The sequence below is a fragment of the Crocuta crocuta genome, unplaced genomic scaffold, assembly GCF_008692635.1.
Source record: "Crocuta crocuta isolate KB4526 unplaced genomic scaffold, BGI_CrCroc_1.0 scaffold255, whole genome shotgun sequence".
Taxonomy (NCBI): domain Eukaryota; kingdom Metazoa; phylum Chordata; class Mammalia; order Carnivora; family Hyaenidae; genus Crocuta; species Crocuta crocuta.
The window spans coordinates 1,815,425-1,838,132 of record NW_027530670.1 but is presented as its reverse complement, the minus strand read 5'-3'; the positions used below and the strand labels follow the sequence as shown (position 1 = coordinate 1,838,132).

At 41.5% G+C, this 22,708-nt stretch overlaps 1 protein-coding gene across 2 annotated transcripts in view; it reads right to left on the bottom strand.

Annotated features, from left to right (window-relative positions):
• Window positions 1–7,757: 7,757 nt before the first annotated feature.
• The window catches only part of STK33 (serine/threonine kinase 33), a 164,681-nt gene continuing 149,730 nt past the window's right edge, over window positions 7,758–22,708 (bottom strand). For both annotated transcript variants that reach the window (XM_077769176.1, XM_077769177.1), the window contains one exon: window positions 7,758–8,593. In XM_077769176.1, the coding sequence (XP_077625302.1) occupies window positions 8,381–8,593 (213 nt within the window). In that variant the 3' untranslated portion in view covers window positions 7,758–8,380. The remainder of the gene's footprint in view (window positions 8,594–22,708) is intronic.

Genomic DNA, 22,708 nt, shown 5'->3' with positions numbered 1-22,708 from the left:
CGACGCGGGTCTTGAACCCACGAACTGTGAGATCATGACCTGAGCCGAAGTTGGAAGCTTAACTGACTGAGCCACCCAGGCGCCCCCTTGCTGGCTCATCTTCTAAACCAAGGACCCACTGAGGGATGTTTTACAAATGTTTCCCTTCCTGGGAGTATATATATTTTTTAATTTTAGAAAGAGAAAGAGTGTGAGCAGGGGGCAAGCGGGAGAGGGAGAGACACACAGACACACACATACACACACACACACACACACAGAGAGGAGAGAGAGAGAGAGAGAGAGAGAGAGAGAATCTCAAGCAGGCTCGATGCCCAGTTCAGAACCCGATGTAGGGCTTGATCTGACAACCATGAGATCATGACCTGAGCTGAAATCAAGAGTTGGACGCTTAACCGACGGAGTAACCCAGGCGCCAGCACCCCCGGGAGGAATTTTCAGCAGTACTATTTTCCCATCATGCAGTATAAACTTAATTTATCAATGTGCCTCCAGAGACTACGGAAGATTCTGGCGCCGAGCCCTGGTGAGAAGTCTGGCCAGCATTTAGGCTGCAGAGCTCCTACACAAATGCACACTTGCAGGGTTTGAAGCACACTATCCAGAGTGGTTGCTGTTTTAATTAGTTGTTAGTCTTGTCTTTTAACTACAGACTTCTATCAATTCAGCTTCATCAAGGTCGGTTAACCCTACAACAGGTTTGAAACATATTTGTTTCCAGCACAGAGCGTCCTGCCACCAAGCCAGTGAAGGTAGGTGTTCATGTTGGTTTCAATGAGAAGCGTTTCTGTCAGTGGTTACCTTGGAGGGCTACTTGCCACTCCTTCCCCTACAGTCCTGTTCACAGAGAGAAACGTCACTGGTGATAAAATCCTATAATTTGTGGGATTCGAACAGAATGATAGAATCACTGAAGGATATTCAAGTACACATTACACTGGTTTATAATGTGTTTAAGCTTATGTCTGTTAATAGTACATACACAGTGCATATATGGTGCCAACAGTGAGTTGTGGAAGTGGATTGGTGAGCCATGGAGGGAAACTGAGCACAGTCCACTCTCTGGGCACTCGGGCCACTGAGATTTCCAGACATCCTACAGGACAGTGTAATCCCTTGCTTCCTTCACTCTTTCCTTCTCAAGTCAGCCACCCATGGAATGTTCCAGAGATGCCGCATGGGGATGAGTGAGGTTGGAGCTGTGGTTCCCGAGTGATACCCAGCAAAGGCAGGATTCTTGGGCATCTGAGTCCTGGGCAGGAGGGGCAGAAAGTAACTGTGAGTTTTAGGGGTCTAAACATGTCATGTGGGCAGGCTCAAATCTGCCCCCTGCAGCAGTGCGGCTCGGAAGTTGCCCATGAGTGTGTCCACATGTATATGTTGGGGGGAGGGGTGTTATTTAGAACCTGCAGTCTGACCCGAGAGCCGGCAGGATGCTAGAGGCAGAGCTGGGCTCTCAGAGCTCCCCTTCCTCCTGTCTGTCCTGGGTGGTTTCTTTGTCAGCCGGCATTCTAGAAGTGCAGAAGCACATCTGAAAGAACACCTTGTCCTGGCAGGCTTTCATTTTGCATTTCTTTTAAATAAGCGAATCACATCTTCCAGCTGCCACGCTCGGTGTCCGCCATTCCTGAAGTTCCCAATACTCTTCCCTGAGCACCAGAGTGCCCTTCGTGGCAGGGTATGAAACTGTGTCCGCTAGCACCTGAGCTCTCCTGCTGGGAGTCCTATATCCTGCATTCATCAAAACCAGTAACCTGACTGCGCCCCTGTGCACCTTGTAAAATTCTCCATTTTCCTTCAACTATGTCACAGCCAGAGCAAAAACAAGAAGCTAGAGATTGTACCCTTGTTAACCAAGAATGACCAATAAATACACCCACAGTCTTGGGTTGATGGGGTTCTTTCCATTGCCTGTGTGGGAGCAATGCAGACTCCTCATGCTTCACATTGGCCCTAAACAAATCCCTTAAATACTGTTCAATTAAAATACATCTCAATATCTCTTATCCCCAAGAGGCACTGATGGGGACCCCACATGATGAATGAAGGGTATTCTCAGACATCCGGGCAACTGAGGGTCTCCTGCCTGACCTTTGCCCCCACCCTGGCTTAGGGTTAGGTGCTTGTTGCAACCCCAGAGAGAAGGGCAGTGGGACAGCTACTGGGTGGAAGGCTGCTGACGCCATGGGTGACGAGGTCATGGAGCGGTGCCTGCCTCACCCCCATGTGGGATCCAGAAGGTTCACCCCACAGGGGACATCCTGGGCGCAGGATCCCGAGAGACCACTCAGCATCCATCTCCTGGCTTCTGGTCCTGTGGGCACCAAGCAGGCCAGAAAATCCTACTTGCTGAGACTTGCTGTGCAGTGAGGGGTTGGACGACAGCCTACCCTTTGCACTCCTAAAGATGCCTTTTAAATTTTCTTCCACAGGCTCTGTGTTTTGAAAGATTTTGTCAACCAAAAACTTTAGGTATGAGTGTGGCCAGAGCCATTCATCACAGGCTCATATGCTCTTTCCATTATGTTCCTTGACATTTGAAAATTGCCTACAAATCCCATTACTTGCTTGGGGGCCCATATAGGAAGCAGACCTGTTGTGTGTCAGGATTACCTGAGGCAGCCCGAGACCTGCAGGCAGGGCCAGGGAAGGCACGAGAGATACCCAGGGGCCCTCCCATCCGAGTCCCTCTGCATTTCCTCCAGGGCACATGACACTGTTTCCCAGGAACCCACCCACCCCCACCCCACATCCTACATCACATGTACCCCAGCACCCCCTTACCACCTACATCCACCCACAGCACAAAGCTGAGTCCACATTGGGGGATGGATGAGGGACACCCAGCAATAAGGGGCATGCCAGGACCCAAGGCCTGGGCTGCTCTGTCACATCTGGGTGGAACCTGGAATTTGGGGTCAGCCATCATTGCTCTGGACACATGGCACCCCAGGAGCTATGCAGAAGCTGGGGAAGCAGGAGGTCTGGAGATAAAAGTGAGAGGCAGGGACATGAGAAGTGACGCTTTGGTTTCAAGTGCCCTATCTGAGCTGGCAAAGAGCCACAAGGATACGTGTGACTACCCCTGGAAATTCTAGAGAGGTCTGGGGAGGGAATCCTCTGACAAAGACTCAGATTCCTGCTAGTAACATTGGAGGAGGGCTTGGAGCCATTTATGTAGGCAGAGATGTTAATGTGTCCCTGTGGCAGGGGAGGCTACGAAACACAGAGGGTATCTCACACTTGTCCTATTTGGCAGGTCCACGACAGGCCTGTGACTCAGTTTGTGCCTTCGCCCCTCTCCACATCTCAGTGGTAGTTAGAGAGACAGACACCAAAGGAAAACGAGTTTGTCTTCCTGGGTGATCTTAGGGCCCCATGCCTCAGATCCAAACCAGGCACGTTCTGTCACTCCCCGTTGCTATCACACTGGGAAAGGCCTCTTTTGTGGTCACTGAGAGTCTGCCACAAGGACATCGATAGGAAAATAGATGTGCTTCAGGGTTGCATCATCATTAAGGGCTTTGCTAGTAAACTCAAGCCAGACTGTCCACAAATTCTTGCAAATGTAAACACGACAGGCCCCAGTTTTAGGGACCAGGGCCCAGAGGCCTAGGGGGCACAGGCCACATGTGGAAGCAGGGTTCATTTTGGGAAAAGACCCAGATAAACTAGAACAAAGGCCCCAAAAAACATGTCATCTGAGCAGGAGTCCAAGAGAACCCTAGAGAAGGTTCACAGGGTTGTAGGCCATTATGGCCTCTCGAGGGGCCATTATGGCCTCTCGAGGGGCCATTATGGGGCCTGAGTGAGACCTTAGATGTCTGGGATGGCACCAGGCAACAGAGAGGGTTGTCGCTGAGCTAGCTGGCAGAGACACTGCAGTGGCCCTGTTTTCCCCTCTGTCTTTTCCACCGACACGCATGCCCTGCTGCTTGAGGTGAGGCCACTGGGCCGGAAGGAGAAATCCCTACCACTCTGCTGAGGGGGCCGCTCCAGATAATTTAGGGAAATGAGAAAATCTGACACCCAGGGAACTGAGTGGAGCTGATTATACCAGCAACTGAGGAAGGAAGCCACAAAAATGCAAGACACTGAACGTGGCCTTCTTTTGAAGAACAAAAGCAAAGAAAATTGGCTCACCAATGGGAATTAAGTGATAACAATGCAGTGCACAGAAATCAAAACCAATTCTAAGCCAGCTCACTCAGAAAAATACAGGGTCCTGAAGAGTAAAGCTGAACTATGTGAGGCCTTTGAAGAGGGAACATGTTACTTGAAAATGCTTTGTAAAGTGATGTTAGTGCTTGCAGAGATGAAACACATGGCCCCGGGGAGAAGGCTTGTCTGCAGGTTGCCTGTGCTTCCTGGCCACCACAGGCTCCCAGTGGAAGTCTCTGCCAAGCCCTCCAGTCCAGCTGGGAGACAGTGTCCCAGGCCAGAGGTCCCCTTAGCTGTTACAAGTGTTGCTTGCTTGCTTGCTTCTTAGAGAATGTTTTCCTTTTTTTTTTTTTTCTAAGTTTACTTATTTATTTTGAGAGAGAGAACTTGAGTTGGGGAGGGGCAGAGAGAGAAAGGGAGAGAGAGAATCCCAAGCAGGCTCCACATGCCAGTACAGAGCCCAAGGCAGGGCTTGAACTCGCCAACAGGGAGATCATGGTCTGAGCCGAAACCAAGAGACAGACACTTAACCGTCTGAGCCACCCAGGCGAACCACAAGTTCTTTATGCTCCGAAAGCCACGACTGGAATGTAAGACTTAAACATGAACCTTCAAGATCTAGACAATTTCAGATTCGGTTGCGTAATGCTAGATGTGTTGTGCTCTCGCTAGGTCCAACCCCGGGACATCTCCTCTGCCATCGCCTCCCTCAGCCCTAGCTGGTGACCACCCAGGTGCACCAGTTTGCTTCAGGAAGGATTCATTTAGGCTTTTTGCTCTTCACTTTACTGCTTTTCGGTAGGAGGTCAGCAACCACAGACAAAACTGTCCCAGGTCAAAGAACAATGCAGAGCTGACAAGAAAGGGTCTGGATCACTCTGGGTCCCAGGAAGAGGCAAATGGTACACTCAAATGGGGTAGTCGAGAGTTCAACAAAGAGACTATTTATAAAGGTACTGAGAGAGCTAGGGAAACCCACAAAGAAAGACACCGTACCCAGGGTGATAGCCCCTGGTCCTGGCCTGGAGGGGCTGCCAGCAGGTGCCGGGGCCTGCAGAATGAGAATACCGTGACTCCCCAGCAGCCCAGCATGGAAGGCCATGGCGGGATCGATGACTGGCCCTCGCCTCTCTCAGCCTCCGATGTCCTGTTGGTGCTTCCCACCGACAGAAGCCCAACATATCCAGAGGCCCAGAGAGACTGTTAACGCGAGCCCTAAAGACCAGCCCCTCAGAGTGGACAGGGCAGAGCAGGGCAGAGCGGCTCTGGAGGGGCACATGGAAATCAGCCAGCCCGGGGTTGTTTCCCAGAGGCCACAGCTTCTTGGTCTCCAGCCAAGTGCAACCACGATAGGACACAACCTCCGTGGCCAATTTCAGAGCTCTGCTGACTGCTGGGAATGCATGTTTGAACAAAGCCTTTATTCTCTCTAGTCCAACAGCAGGGCTGGAATTTAAAAAGCTTCATTTTCAAGACTGGCTGCTTTTGATGTGTCTAACCTGGAACTTACATTTTGGAGTCAAATAGAATTATTTAAACAAAGCATTTCAGTGATAAGCACAAAATGTTTTGGTGGGTTTTTTTTCTTCCTTTCTTCTTCTTTCCCCTCCCAACACCACAGAACATTCCTACTCTCAGAGGGTAAGGGGTGTTCTGTGGCCCACATCACAGCCTCTCTCAGCCTCTGTTTCCCTGGTCTGCATTCTGCAGCCTGAGTCTACATCCGGGTGTGCCCGGGTACCGGCCAGGGAGGGGAGAGCTTACCTCAGACGGAGCGGGAGCCAGGACTCTGCGCGCTTCCCTCCTCTGACTCCTGGTCCAAGTTTGGCAGAACCGTGTGTTGTCATCCAGTCTTCTTTTAGTCTTTATACTTCTGCCTCCTTCCCTTCAACCCATCTCCCCTTCTCCTCTGATTTAAGCTCTTTTCTGATAGCATCTTCTGTTCTCCTCAGCTGAACCTCTCCTCAGCCCCAAGCCTGCATTTATCAGTTTTATCTCCTGCCTTGCCTTGTCTGTTATTCAAGTTGGAGTGCGATCAGCATGTGCGTGTCTGGGCAGTAACACCTGCTCTGCACAGTCCTGGTGTCCCTCTGGGTCCTGCAAAGCCCAGCCTTCCACGCGGTGCGTACAAGGTGTCAGAGTGATGGTTACCAGTGCCTTGGAGTTGGCCTCTTGGTCCCCGAAAACCATCCTAACACAGAACAGCTACTTTTTTCAGAGCCATGAAAGCCAATGAAGGGAGCAAGGCCATATAGTCCCAGATAGTAAATAAAGAGGTACAGTCATTGGGAGAAAAGAGCTCAGACCTGGCCTGGCCTAGCAGTTTCACACAAATAAATAACAAATACAAATAATGTGAAAATTCCCCTTAGAAAGAGTGGGCTCAGCTTCTATCAAAATGATTCTACATAAATAAAATGAAAGCCTAGACAGATAAAGGCTGATAGAATGAGTTTGCAGTGGGAAGGATAGTCAGCCCGGCCTGGCGCTGGGGAGGGCAAAGGTGCCAACACAATAAAAGTTATTAAATGACTTCACCTTTCACTGACTGCTTAGTTCTGGACCTTTGGTCAAGCTCACTGAGCGGAATCACTAACTTAAGACCAAAGAGCAATGTGGACAGAAATTTGGATAATATTAAATTTAACATCTGAATTATCCAATACGTGATACAAAAGACTGCATCACTGTGCAAGTAAGAGCGTTTTAGATACTCCATTTTCAGCCTCAGGGGATGGACAGAATCAAAGCCACTGTGTCAGCCGGCTTTTCTGCAAGGAGGCCAGCGGCCCGCTATTACCTCTGCCTTTGGGAGCACCACCGGGGAGGAGAAATCTCCACTTAGCTAATGAGGCCAGGCTTCTGAGCAGATAAACAGGACATACTCCTCAAAGACTGGCTCACTAAACCCCGAGAGGAGGCTGAAAGCTCAGGAGATGGTTTGCAGGCTCCTGAAGGGAGAGAGACCTTGAAGAAGCTACACCAACTCCAGTTTTAAAGTAAAGTCTAGACGATGTAAACCAGGTACACTTTAGCCAGCAGATTCCCCCAGGGGAAGCACACTGTAGGTACTAAGAAGATCCTGAAAGAGCTGCTCAGCCAGGGACGGCGCATGTTGGTGCTACCTCTGACCCACTTAGAAGTACGACAGTGTCTTCCAAATTAATCACAAGAAGTCCTTCTATTACCATTAGCCACTCAGTGGATTTATATGCAACTAAGTATATGCTCAGCAGGCCAGGGGCGGGTCATTTTGGAAGTCTAATGCAGTCCCATGGGGGGAGGTGGAATGAATACTAGAGTATTACTTTACACAGGTAAAAGCAAATGCAGATTGTTTCCTTAGAATTTGTTTGGAAGGCCAAGCAGAGCATCTATTCACCCAGTTTGACCTCAAAAGGCAAAAGGATTTCCCTGGTGGAAAGGAGATCCTTATGACGCCAAGAGTAATGATGTATTTTCCCCTGTATCCACCTCGTGACCTTCACCAAAGATATGTGCCTACCTTTGGAGAAGCAGGCCAAATTCTTAATTTGCATAAGGGCTTAGAGGACCTGATTATATCCACCTCTCGTTAACATAAAAATTAACGTGCATGGGTAACATCTGTCTTTTATTGATTCAATCAATATATTGGGAATTTAGCAGCAACTTAATAGCAAGCAGTTACAAAATCTCCTATTCTTCTACATCTAAAATAAGTTGTCTTAAATAATCTATAGCAACCTAAAATCACAAGAACACATGTGAATGGCTGAAGCACTTCTGCTGTTATGCCTACGGCAAGTTTATTAGTAATTTCCTAAAAAAATCTCCTAGTGCGAAGTGCACATAATTATTTGGGACCTCCATCACCATATTTGGCTCTCATCCTCTCCTACAAATAATTGTGCCTAAATACAAGAATTTGAAGTAAAACTGAGCAAGTATGCCCACCGCCTTGCTTTGAGGGCATGTGCTCCTCTAAACAACTCTTAAACCTCGAGTTGACTGCAACCACAGCCTGCCATCAAGCCTGTTGGTGGCTGTCCTTTAACACCAGGCTGCCTTGAGGATCCCTAGCTCTGAGGTTAAACTGGTGCAAACACTTGGCAGGGCTCAGTGGGGCTAAAAGGCCAAAAGCTCTTGACACAGTCCTGTCCTTTCCCCCTCCCGTCTCCTCACGTTAGCGCTCAAAAGAGCAGCTCCGTGTTTGTACTATTCACCTGTGAAGGGAACCTTAGAGTTTCTTTTTGGTTTTAGGCACAGCATTGGATTTAGCAATGTATTTGATTGTTGGTCCTTGGCTTGATGTCATGGGGGATTTCTCTGGTTCTCCCCTGAGTCTGGCTGGAAAGTCTCTGCTGTATGTGGAACTTGCATACTTCGTGTCCAAGTTGTCCACGTTTTCCTTCTTACTGGTGGCAAGAAATTCTTTTGCATAAGCGGTGGACTGGAAATAAAGGGAAAGGCCTGGATTACTTTTCAGACACGAAGCAATATATACCATTTCAAAGAAGCCAGGGACCACAAAGTTGCCCAGGATTTGCAAGGTACAGCACTCTCCAGAGGGGAGAGAGAAACTAATCCCATTGTAGGGCTGTTATTAAATGCCAAAGTTAGTTCCTTTAGCACCTTCAGGAAAACAGAATTATTTAGGGTTTGGTGTAGCACGAACTACAGGTACAATTTCAGATCCTCTGAAAATTGAAAATAAACGCAAAATGAAAGTAAATATCTGGCAACATTCGCATAGGGAAGCTGGCCAGGACATAACTGCACTCATTTCATCTTTACAGATTTCCAGGCCAGCCCTGCCATGTGTATGGCACAGCCCTGACAGGCACAGCATAGCATGGCTACGCTTCCTGACCTGGGGACAAATGCCGCATATGACCCACTCCTCACACTCTCGCCGCTCTCTGTGGTCCCTCCGGAGACTGGCTTCTGACCCCTGTCACACCACTTGGGCGGGTCCACGGACCTCTTGGAGTCTCGATGCCTCATGGGTAAATGGGGAAAATGTATATGCATATTTACTACATAGGTTTATTATGAGAACGCACCGAGATAGAGGCCATGAAAGAACTTCAAGGTACAAAAGAAATAGAAGGGGTCTCAATAGGCAATTGTGTTTTCTCAGGTCACCTCACCCTACTGTCAAGGAAACAGTCTCCGATTCTGCTATTACAAGGGAAGCAGAGTCCATTTTGACCTTGGACCCATTTTACAAGTAATCACTTCTTTGGGCGCTTGGGTGACTCAGTCAGTTAAGCTTCTGATTTTGGTCCAGGTCATGATCTTGCTGTTCTTGAGTTTGAACCGCATGTGGAGCCTGCATTAGGCTCCGCCCCCACGTGCACAGCCTGCTTGGAATTCTCTTTCTCTCTCTGCCCCTCCCCCACTTGCTTGCGTGCACGCGCGTGCTCTCTCTCTGAAAATAAATAAACTTAACCAAAAAAAAAAAAAGTGATCACTCCTCATGAAATGAAGCTGAGCACAGAGCTCTAAAAGAGCAGAGAACGTATTAGGAGAAGGGGACACACACAAGGTGGGGGATGAGACATGGGAGAATAGATACAGCAGGCCTCATAGACACAAAATGGTCTGGAAGAGCTCGTAAGTTTAACACTCTGGTGAACGCAAAGTTACTCTACATCTGAATTAATAATCAGGTTAACAATTTTCAAAGAATCTGAAAAGATTACATGTAACACAATACAAATAAACCTGGTGTCTCTTTGATCACTCAGGCTCGTGTGATGAGCGGGCATGTTTTATATCCAGTAGCAGGCACTTAATATATATTTGTTCAATGAATAGGTGACCTCCCAGGGCTGCAGCAGAACTTTGGATCATTTACGATTTTTGGTAGCTATATTTAAAGAAAGAGATGGGGCGCCTGGGTGGCTTAGTCGGTTAAGCGTCCGACTTTCACTTAGGTCATGATCTCGCGGTTCGTGGGTTCGAGCCCCGCGTCCGGCTCTGTGCTGACAGCTAGCTCAGAGCCTGGAGCCTGTTTCAGATTCTGTATCTCCCTCTCTCTCTGACCCTCCCCTGCTCACGCTGTGTCTGTCTGTCTCTCTCTCTCCTAGAAATAAATAAAAAAAAAAAATTAAAAAAAAAGAAAGAAAATTTACCTGACATTTGCTTATTGCAGACATCCTTAAATACGCGCCTCTTCAGATCATCACTCATGTAGGACTTCCTGTTTAAAGCTAATTCTTGAGCTGCTAATTTTGTACATTGAAAAATTAATTTGTATAAATTTGGAAATGTAAAAAAGTCCTGTTCTCCATAGATTTTTTTTTTTTTTGCCCAAGAAAATTTCTAGGTTGTTTTCCCGTGTATTCTTTCACAAAATAGAAAATACCGAATATGCATCAGCATTCACTGATACCGGTTGCATCCTCTCACTGAAAACTCCCATGTTCAGCAATAGGGTGAGGGTAAACCCACATGATGTTCCAGTATCTGGCTGGAGAGCAGTAGAACAGCACTGATTCTTAATATAGGAAATCTATCTTGGAAATTTCAATTAATGAAAGTTTAATTCACTTGACCTACAAATCCTATTAGAAGGTGAACCTAAGTGTAACCTTCTCTCTTTTGACTTTCCAACTTTTGGGTGATCATCCAAGTAGTTGAGGAAATATCTTTCAACATGTCCTCTACAACTACTGTTCTATAGAATAGGAACACAGACTCAACCATTTTCTTTTTAATGCATTTATATTCATATCCGGCTCAACACTTCCAGTCTTCTTCATGGTTCCATTTGTTAATGGACTTGAGTCTTTAAAGTAGACTCAGAAGTTGCAGTCACCAGAAAGAAATACTCAGAGATGGTCTCTGTGGGCAGGGTTAGTGATGTAGATGATTTTTTTCTTTTCCCCAAACTCACTAAAGGCTCTGGTATTTTCTTCTTGGATAAGATATCTAAAGATTATCCTCAGAATTTTCTGGCAAAGGGGAAGGAAAGAGAAAACTAAACCAGAATGTTTGCTTGCTTTAGTGCAGAAACATGGTATTTCTGTTTCATTTTAGAGCAAGAAGAGAACATATTCCTCAGCGACATCTCATTATTTAATTTATTTATATATAATTTTAGTGATATATATTTTTAAATAGGTGGTACACCCCATGATTTAATATTCACAGTGTTAAAAATCTTCTCCCTGCCCCCTAGTTGACTCTGATCTGCCCCACATCAAGGACAACCAATATTATCAATTTATAGGGTGTGTTTCCAGAGAGAGTTCATGCATCTTCAAACAAATATTAAGTGGAACCAAATTGAATTGGTAGTCATTTCTGCAGGTCAAAATAACCTAATAATGGCAATTTCATAATGGGAATGGTTCAGTCTAATCCACATATTGACATGCTTTCTTCTCCCTGTTTTTATCCAACTGGTAGCTCACTTTAAGCATTCTTTCACACTTTGTTTTTGTTTTTCAACTAACGATTATTTTGAGGATCCTTCCATGTCCATATGTAAAAAGAGTTCTCATTCTTCTTTTTGGGTCTGCAGTATTCTCTTGTTTGAATGTACTACAATTTATTTAGCCAGTCCCTTAGCAATGGACTTTCAGGTTGTTTCCAATCTTTTCCTTGTACAAATAATGCTGTTGTGAATACTCTTGTACTTGTGCCATTTTGTACATGTGTAACTATATCTATAGGATATATATTTTAGAAGTGGGACTCCTGGGTCAAAACATCTATGGATTTGTAATTTTGGAAGCTATTGCCATATTGCTTTCCAATGCTGTTGTACCAACTTATATTCTTCCTGGCAACCTATGAGTGCCTGTTTTCTTATTTCCTTTTCAATTTGGTATTTAATACATGTTAAAACTAATATAGTCAACCATATTTTCAACTCCAAGTTGGCCTAAAACTGGTTGCACTGAAACAAATCTCAGTATTTGTTCCTTTACTCCTTGGTATGATGAGTGCAAATCTACTCACCTTTATGTAGATGTTTATTGCAAAAACCTAGAAACTTCTGTGTATATGTGTGCACCTTGTAAAACGTGTGTCTGTGTGTGCGCACACATGTGTACACTTTACCATTTCTCTGCTAATTTGCAGTTGCATTGAGGTTAGGATGCCATTGTTTACAAATGAGAATTGTAAGAAGCCTTTCCTGAAGCCTTTTGAATCTCCCCTCTTAAACATCACCTCTGATATATGAAACTGTGCCTTGATGCTAACAAGACATGGATGCTGGCTGGCCCTCATGGTGTCCTTCAGACTGAACTGTAGCTTTCTTCACCAAGAGCCAAGCCGCTCATCTCCTTGAACACAAATGGCCAAGGCAAATTCCAGCTTCCAGGTTTTTCTCTAGGAATGTAAACAAATCTTAATGTTTCAGGGATTTCCTTTGTAGGTTATAGGTTATCTAAATTTTAAGTTTCTCTTTTTCTTCTCTTACAGTTGAGGGGATTCCTCAGGGATCTATGCTGTCACTGATGCAATTTTAGAGTTTTGTGAATAACATGACAGAGAAATGAAAAGTGAAATTACCAAGGCTATAGGAATTACTAAGATTTTCCAGGTCATAAAAGGCAAATAGAAGGTGATGGAGCTCCCATATGATTGTACAGAGGGGGAGAAAGATGAGAGAGAAATTCAATATTCAGTTTTAGGGGGAAAGTTTAAATGATCATTATGAGATTGCTGGCCATCATTATCAGTCCAAAAAGGATCTACAAATCATTGTAGATTGTTCTCTCAAGATACTGAGGTAAAATACCATTGCACAGTGATCAAGAAAACCTGGCTATCATCAGAAAGCATTTTAGAAACAAAGAAAAAAAAATCCTTATCCTTACATAAAATCATGAAGAATTCATACCTGAAACACTGCAAATCAGCTTGAACAGAGATAAAGGAACCAGGGAAGGTTTATAGACAGGTCACTAATATGATTAATGGATGGAGATTTCCTTACAAGAGAGAGCTCTTTAGCCTAAAAATATAAAGAATAGAGGACATATATAATCACAATCTGTAGAATGCAGAAGGGAGAAGATCTCAGCTCTGTGGAGCTAGACAGTGTCTCTGAGTGCTGTAATCAGGATGGTTACACCAGGGGTGGCCCCGAGCAAAAAAAAAAAGATGTTCCTCATCTTTGACAGGCTCTTAACCACTTGGGATGGCTGAAGAATAGTCAGTCCTACTGGAGGCGGAATGATAGAAAAGATGACCTTACAAGGTTCCCTCCAGTTTCATCTTTTAGTAATTCAGCACCCTTGCCCTCATTTCTTCAGCTCATATTATTAATCTTGGAAAGGGGCTCCATGTGTGCAAGGGGAGATATGTAACAAGAAAACTGGGGCTAAATATACATATTTCATTATTCACTGGCATAACTTTAACCTGATGAACTCATCTGGTGATAATGGATGCAAAACCTGTAAGCTCTAGGCATATTCTGCAAGTTAATACCAGTACATGATTACTAGAAACTGTTACCATTTCTCTGAATTTTGAGTAAAATACATGCTATTTAAGTAAAGTGGTTTATCGCCATAGCAACCATTTCTAGAGTCACACATTCAAATTATAGGCCTGCACAAGGTCCAAGTGACAGAACATTCTGATACAAGTTTTCAGCTCCAGTTTGCTCACAATGGTCACCCACTTTCTCTCACATTCCTGGGGTTTTCAGAAGGAAGAAGGAAGGGAAAGAAAAACCAAAGGGAAGAAGAGTAATTAACTTCCAAATATATAGATTTCTTTTATAAGGCTACCTACATAAATAGCTGGGCCTTGTATGGAGTTAATGAAAATAAAATCTAACTTGCAAATTAGGGAGATATAAATTTCTCATTTCTTTTTTAGTTGAATTATAATTTACATACAGTAGAATGTACAAGTCTCAATGTACAGACTGATGAGTTTTGACAATGTATAGACCGGTATAATCAACACTCACTCAAGAAATAGAACAATTCCCCACAAATTGCCCTAGGGCCACATCCCACTCAACTCTCTCCCATCCTGAAGCTATAGGTGTTCTGATATATTTCAACATAGTTACTTTTCTAAAACTTCATATAAATGAAACAACATACAGTAATAACTCTTTTGTGTCTGACCCCTTTTCCTTAACATGTTTTTTAATCAAAAATTTTACTGAGATTTAAGAAATTTTTATTGATTCTCATGGCATTGCAACCCATGTTTTTGAGATTCATCCATGTATTAGTGATTCATTCCTTTTTATTACCAAGTAGTATTCCATATTATATGGATATACCACAATTTGTTTATCCATTCTTCTATTAATGGATATTTGGGATGTTTCCAGTTTGGGGCTCTTTATACATAAAACTGCTATAAATATATTCTACAAATCCTTTTTTGAACTTATATTTGGGATTTCTGGTTAACTGGTAAGTAAATGCTTAACTTTATAAGTAACTGCCCAACTGTATTCCAAAAACACTATCATTTTACACTCCACAAAGCAATGTAGGAAAATTCCAACTTCTCCAATATTTGCTAAATGGACTGGTCTTTTTAGATTTTGGCCATTCTAGAAAGGATATAGTGATATATGTTGTGGCTTTTCCTGTTATCACTTGCATTTTCCTAATAACTAGTGATGTTGCACATTTTTTCATATTCTTATTGACTATTAATGTATTTTCCTATCTGAAATGTCTGTTCAAATCTTATGCATATTTTAAAAATTGAGTTGCCTTATTATTATTGAGTTTTAAGAACTGTCTCAATATTTTGGATACAAGTCCTTTGTTAGATATATTTATTGCAAATATTTCCTCCCTGTCTGTGGCTTGCCTATTCCTTTTCTTAATAAGCTTTAGATGAGTAAATGCGTTTACTTTGAAGAAGTCCATTTGATCTGACTTTTAAAAATGCTTCCTGGTGTTCTAAGAAATCTTTGACTACTCTCAGTTTGGAAGATATTCTCCTATGTTTTCTCTTAGGAGCGTTACAGTTTAGCTTTTAGATTTACCCATTTCAAACTAATTTTTGTGTATAGTATGAGCTGGGAGTCACAGTTCATTTTCTCCTATATAGTTATCATATTAGCTCAGTACTATTTACTGGAAAAAACAAAAACAAAAACAAAAAAACCCGAACCAACCAAACCTATCTTTTCCCCTACTTTGAAATCTTTGTCAAAAATCAATGGACTACCTAAGGGTGGACCTATTTTTAGACTCTAAGACTCTATTTTGTTTCCTTGATGTATTTGTCTATTCTTACAGCAGTACACATTGGATTGACTACTATAGCTATATAGTAAGTGTTGAAATCAGTCACATAAGTTCTCCAACTTTGTTCTTTTGGGTTATTTTGGCTATTCTACGTCTTACGTATTTCTGAACAAATTTTACAATCATCTTGTCAATTTCTAACAAAAAAGCAAAGCCCTAGATTTTAATTGGAATTGTTTTCAAGTTATAAATCACTTTAGCGAGAATTGACATCTTAACAGTATCAAAGTAATCCATAAACATAGTATTTCTCTCCAAATATTTCCATTGTCTTCAATTTCACTGTGTTGTGGGATTTAGCATAAATATTTTGCACATATATTCTTAGAGTTATGACTAAGTATTTTATGTTTTATGATATTTTAAGATTTTGTTTTCTAATTATTCATTGCTAGTATATAAAAAGACTATTTTGTATATAGATTTTGCATCCTGAAAACTATTTAATTCACTTTTTGGTACATAGGATTTTTTTGGTACATAGTCAAAATAGAGACAGTTTTATTCTTCTTTTCCAACGTATATAATTTTCTTTTATGTGTGCTGTTGCAATGGCTCAGATCTCTAGTACAATATTAAAGAGAAATAGAAAGGGTCTCTTTGCCTTTCTCCTACCTTCAGTTGGAAAGTATTCAATATGTCACCATTAAGAATGATATTAGCTATAGAGGGTTTTTTTAAATATAAAAATTCCTTAATATGTAAAAGAAATTCCCATCTTTTCCTAGTCTACTGATGGTATTTCTCATGTATAAGTGTTGAATTTCATCAACTGCTTTTTTTCCAAATTATTGAGATAATCATATGGCTTTTCTCCTTTACCTACTTGTTTTTAATATAAATTATTGTCAAGTTAGCTAACACACAGTGTATATAGTGTGCCCTTGGCTTCAGGAGTAGATTCCCATAATTCATCGCTTATATACAAAACCCAGTGCTCATCCCAACAAGTGCCCTCCTCAATGTCCATCACCCATTTCCCCATCTCCCCTGCCCCCACCAATAACCCTCAGTTTGTTCTCTGTATTTAAGAGTCTCTTATGGTTTCCCTCTCCCTCTGCTTAAAACTATTTTTCCCCTTCCCCTCCTCCATGGTCTTCTGTTAAGTTTCTCAAATTCCACATATGAATGAAAACATATATCTGTCTTTCTCTGACTTATTTCACTTATCATAATACCCTCAAGTTCCATCCACATTGTTGCAAATGGTAAGATTCCATTCTTTCTCACTGCCATGTAGCATTCCATTGTATATATAAACCACATCTTCTTTATTCACTCATCAGTTGATGGATATTGGTTTCTTTTCATAATTTGGCTATTGTTGATAGAGCTGCTATAAACGTTGGGATACATGTGCCCCTATGAATCAGCACTCCTGTATCCTATGGGTAAATTCCTAGTAGTGCTATTGCTGGGTTGTAGGGTAATTTTATTATGAATGTTTTGAGGAAACTCCACACTGTTTTCCAGAGTGGCCGCACCAGTTTGCATTCCCACCAACAGCACAAGAGGGTTCCTGTTTCTCCACATCCTTGCCAACATCTGTTGTTTCCTGAGTTGTTAATTTTAACCACCTTGACCAGTGTGAAGTGACATCTCAATGTGGCTTTGATTTGTATTTCCCTGATGAGTGACGTTGAGCATCATTTCATGTGTCTGTTGGCCATCTGGATGTCTTCTTTGGAAGTGTCTATTCATATCTGCTTCCCATTTGTTCACTGGATTATTTGGTTTTCAGGTTGAGTTTAGTAAGTTCTTTATAGATTTTGGATACTAACCCCTTATCTGACATCATCTGCAAATATCTTCTCCCATTCCATTGGTTGCCTTTAGTTTTCTGGATTGTTTCCTTTGCAGTGCAGAAGCTTTTTATCTTGATGAGGTCCCAATAGTTCATTTTACTTTTGTTTCCCTTGCCTTTGGAGACATGTCGAGTAAGAAATTGCTGTGGCTGAGGTCAAAGAGGTTTTTGCTTATTTTCTCTGCTAGGATTTTGATGGTTTCCTGTCTCACTTTTAGGTCTTTTATCCATTTTGAGTTTATTTTTGTGTATGGTTGTAAGAAAGTGGTCCAGTTTCATTCTTCTGCATGTTGCTGTCAAATTCTCATAGCACCATTTGCTAAAGAGACTGGCTTTATTCCATTGGATACTCTTCTTTCCTGCTTTGTCAGAGATTATGACGAATTATATTGGTTGATTTTTGGATGTTAATCCAAAGGAATCCCAGGAATATACTGTATACTTGATCATGATGTATTACCTTTTTTATATATTTCAGGATTCAGTTTGCTAATATTAGTTTGGGATTTTTATGTCTATATTTGTGAGAGATATTGGCTAACAATTATCTTCTTATAATATCCCTGTCATATTTTGGTATTTAAGTTATACTTGCTTTATAAATGAGCTGGAGAATATTCTCAAGAGTTTGTGTAACAAGCTTTCTCTTCTTCTGTAAATATTCGGAAGAATTAACCAGTGAAATCACTTGAGATAGGAATTTTCTTTACTGGCAGCTTCTTAATTACATATTCAATTTTTAAAGTAAATATAGGACAATTCAGATTTTTCTGTTTTGTAAATCTACTTTGATGTTTTTTAAATAAGTCTGACCATTTCATACAAATTTTCCAATTTGTTGGCACTAAGTCATTTACAATATCCTCTTGAAGGGAGGGTGCTTAATTTGTTGTTCTTTTTCTAGCTTATTGAAATGAAAGTTTAGATTCATTATTATTGCTATTGTTTGAAATAGTCAATATTATTTTATGTTTACTCACTTCTTGCTGATGCCGCTCATGCCTTTTTGCAATCAATATTTCTATCTGGGATTATTTTATCTTGAGAATTTTTTTTGAGCATTTCTTATGGTAAGATATGCCGGTAACAAATTCTTTCATCTTTCTCATACTTGAAAACATTTTTTATTTTATCTTTATTTTTGAAGAAAGTTATCACTAGATATAGGATTCCAAATTGGCAGTTTTTTAAGTTTTATTCCTGTTTCTACTGAGCACTTTAATTACATCACTCCATTGTCTTCTCGCTTCCATGATTTCTGTTGATACATCAAATGTTGCTCCTTTCATGGCACCGTATTCCCCACAACCACTCTCCTAACCCTGAACACTTTCACAATTTTCTCTCTCTAGTCTGAAGTATTACAGGACAGAATTCAAAGCAACCACAGACATAAGAAAGTAATGAGGGAATCCCTTAAAGGAGAGAGCCAGAGAAGGGGCATCCTAAATTCTTCCCAGCTAAAGAGAAATGAACTGACCTAAGGTTTGAACTGCCGACTAAGAGAAAACTTGCAACTTGCATCCCACCAACTAAACAGAACATCAACACTTTTTGGAGGAACATAGTTAAGTCCAGAATCAGCACAATATAACACTTCCAATGTCTAGATTACAGTCCAAAACTCCTCAACAGAAATAATAATCAATAGAGACAGACCCTGAGGTGATCCAGATGTTGAAATTAGCAGACAAGGATTTTAAAGCAGTTACTATAACAATTACCAGTAATGTAAAGGAAAATATTCTTTGAGGACTAAAGAAGGTCTCTGAAGAAAAAACAAAAAAGAATCAAATGGAAATTTTAGAATTTAATATCTAAAATTAAATATTCACCAGGTAGGTTTAACAGAGAAACAGAGACTGAATCATGCCACAGGGAAATGATACCAGATAGAAAATTGGATTTTCAGAAAAGAAAGAATAACAGAAGTGGTAAATACCTGGGTATATATAAAAGACAAAATTTCCTGGAAATATATATGATTATTTAAAGCAAAATTAAAACATGTTTTGTGGGGTTTGTAATTATGTACCTATAATACATGTGACAATATTAGCCTAAAGGCAGGTTAAGAGATGAATGGATCCAAATTAATGCATTTTGAATTAAAAAAAATTTTTAAAGCCAGGTTATAACTATTCTAAATTCTTGATCAGATATGCTGTTTATATCTGTTTTGATCAATTCTTTAGCTGTCATTTCTTCCTGGAATTTCTTTTGAAGAGAATTCTTCCATTTCATCATTTTGGCAAGTTTTCTATCCCTTATATGTTTTAAAAGCTTGTTTTGTGTCCTGTACCTATGAGCACTACTCTATTAAAGAGGAGTCATACACTGTCCAGGGCCTGGTCCTTCAGGAGGTGTTTTTTTCAGAGTGTGTTATTTTCTATCTGTTTTTGTGACTCTGGTTGCTTTATCTCCCTACTCATAGTGATGTTTCGGACCTTCCACCAGATGCGCTTTGATTTGTTCATTGTCCCTGTGCACCCCTGGAGATGTCTCTGTCACTCTGCAGTCCAGACTCTTGGAACTGAAACTGCTGTGTTTGAGGGACGAGGGAACTTTGGGTCCCCCTACTTCTCTTCCATGTTGCATCTCCTCTCAGCTGAATTTTTAAATTAAAAAAAATGTTTATTTATTTTTGAGACAGAGAGAGGCAGAGCATGAGCAGAGAAAGGACAGAAACAGAGGGAGACACAGGATCTGAAGCAGGCTCCAGGCTCTGAGTTGTCAGCACAGAGCCCGACATGGGGCTTGAGATCATGACCTGAGCTGAAGTTGGATGTTTAACCAACTGAGCCACCCAGGCACCCCCACAATATATTTTTAGTTAGAGCAATATTTGTTAAAATCCAACCCAATGGCATCCTAACAGCTACAGAACTGCTGAGCAAAAGCCAGGGTTGGGACAGGATGGAAATGATTTGAAAGGGCTCAATAATACATTCCTTCGGCTGTGGAAATCTGGCTAAGCTTGTGATCAAACCTAAGCCTTACAGAGAAGGTTCTAATGGGAGTAGCTGAGACAAAAGCCTTGTTGTTTATGGAAGCCTATGAATCCAAATTGGCACTTGGCATTGTAAATAGCATTGGATCAAAGAACAAAATGTCAAGATTCATGTTAGCACAGTTATTTGCACCTGTATTAGTCATCTATTGCTGCAGTTAAGCTATTGTGTTTGGGAGGTCGCCCAAATCACCCTAGGTTCCATGATTCACTAGGAGGACTCACAAGACTTAGCATATAGTTGTACTCATGCCACAATTTATTACAAAGCACAATTAGCAAAGGTAAAAGGCACTTGAGGTGAAGTCCAGTAAAAACCAAGCTCAAGCTTCTAAGAGCCTTCACTCAGGAGTCACATAGAATGCACATAATTACTCCAGCAATGAGCTGTGACAAGACATATCAAATGTTGCCAACCAGGGAAGGTCTTAGAGATGGCACCCTGGATTTTTATTGGGAAGTGGTCAGTTTCTGCCTCGCATCTACCAAAATCCCAGACTCCCAGGAGGAAAGCAAGCTCCAGCATAAACCATATTGTTTGTACAAACAGTTTAAGTAGAATGAGCCATTCTTTTTTTTTTTTAACGTTATTTTTGAGAGACAGAGAGAAAGAGTGTGAGTGGGGTAGGGGCAGGGAGAGAGGAAGACAGAGAATCCAAAGCAGGCTCCTCAACATCAGCACAAACCAGATGTGGGGCTCGAACCCCCAAACCATGAGATCACAGCCTGAGCTGAAGTTGGATACTTAACTGACTGAGTCACCCAGGCATCCCAGAATGAATCATTCTTATCAGTTTAATGGTAGCAACTAAATCCAAGTTCCCAGAAGCCAGCCAAGGCCCAACCTTGCAAGCAGTCCTTTTCAAAGATAGCAGCTTAAGTCTGCTATGTTAACTCTTTTCTGTATAACTACCTAACAAACGACTATAAAAGTCTCAGTATCCTACAACAATTAACACTTTTCTCTCAGTTAGCTGTAGGGGCTGGCCATGCTAGACTCAACTAGACTTCAGGCTTTGTATTGGGGTCAGGTCTGCTCTGCAAATCTTCATAATTCCAGGAACTGTGGCTCCCTGCAGGAATGTTCTTCCCATGGCAGGTAGCAGAAATATAAGAGAGCAAGCAAATCATGCAAACCCTTTTAAGGTCTCTACTTACAGCATACCTCTTAACATTCCATCAACCCAAGTAAGTCATATAGTTAAAACCAACATTAGCAGGATGAGAAAATATCCTTTATCTACTCTAGTGGGGAGAATTGCAATGTCACATGGCAAAAGATGTGAATATGCAAACCCCTTACAGAGAGGGATTAAATAATTGGGAAAAATAATCTAATCTATCACAGTAGGGACCTAGGGACCTCACAAAACTCAGAGGGCAAATGAGATCGGAAGTATCACCTTATCATCTTCAAAAATGATATTTCTTGGTTTGTTCATTAGTTTATTCAAATACCTATACCCAAAAGAGACTTGAGGCTGACAAGAAAAGATGGGCAATTTTAGTAATATTCTATGCAAGTTCTTTAGTGATACAACAATAAAATAATAAAAGCTAACATTAATGAGTGCTTACCATGTCAAGAGTATTAGGTGCATTATTCGATTTAATCCTTGGTTGATACTACCATTATTTCTACTTAATTGATGAGGAAACAGAGGCGTAGATTTGCTCAAGGTCATAAAGCTTGTAAAGGGTGAAGCCAGGATTTGAATGCAGGCAGCCTACATACAGGAATTGTGTTTTTAACCATTCATTATATTTTAAGTGCATGCCAGATTGCAATGCTTCAATATTGGACTACAAACGTGTGCCAAAGTTGTGGAAGCACCACCAAATCTGCACATGATTCACATGGGCTCACAGAGCTAAGGTTTAATTTGTCAAGAAAAGAAAATCTTTATCCTCCTCAACTATCCTCCTGACTCCCGTAGAAATATATCAACATACCATAGTTCAACTGTTTAATTTCAGTGTTATTTAAATTCAAACATTTCTTGTCTTTGAAGAACTGTCACATGAATACATTTCATTGATCAAAATAACTTTGCAAAGTTTCTAAGCAACCTTGAATTTCTACTTTCTAGACTAAAATATCTGCTACATGTACCATCTCCTGTGACACTGTAAAGGACATGTTTTCAGTCAACAAAACTAATCACAAGAGAAAACAATCAGAAAAAGCTTCCACTTTCATTAAACAAGTACATTCAAGGCTGTTTGTTCAATGAGTAATTTAACAACTAAGAAGTTTCTCCTTTATGAAGCAAGAATTCTGTAATGCAAATATACTTCTATCACATCCAGAATTTTTGGTCCTTCCTTCCATGGTTAGAGGGAAGTCCATTTTAATTACTGATATTCATTTCCCAATTGTTTTCTGAGCTTAATAAATAATAAAAGTATTGTACTACTTATCTGAAATCACTAAGGACATAATGTTAAAAGGCATACTCCTATAACAGACAATGGTCTGCCAAGCATCTCATTTGA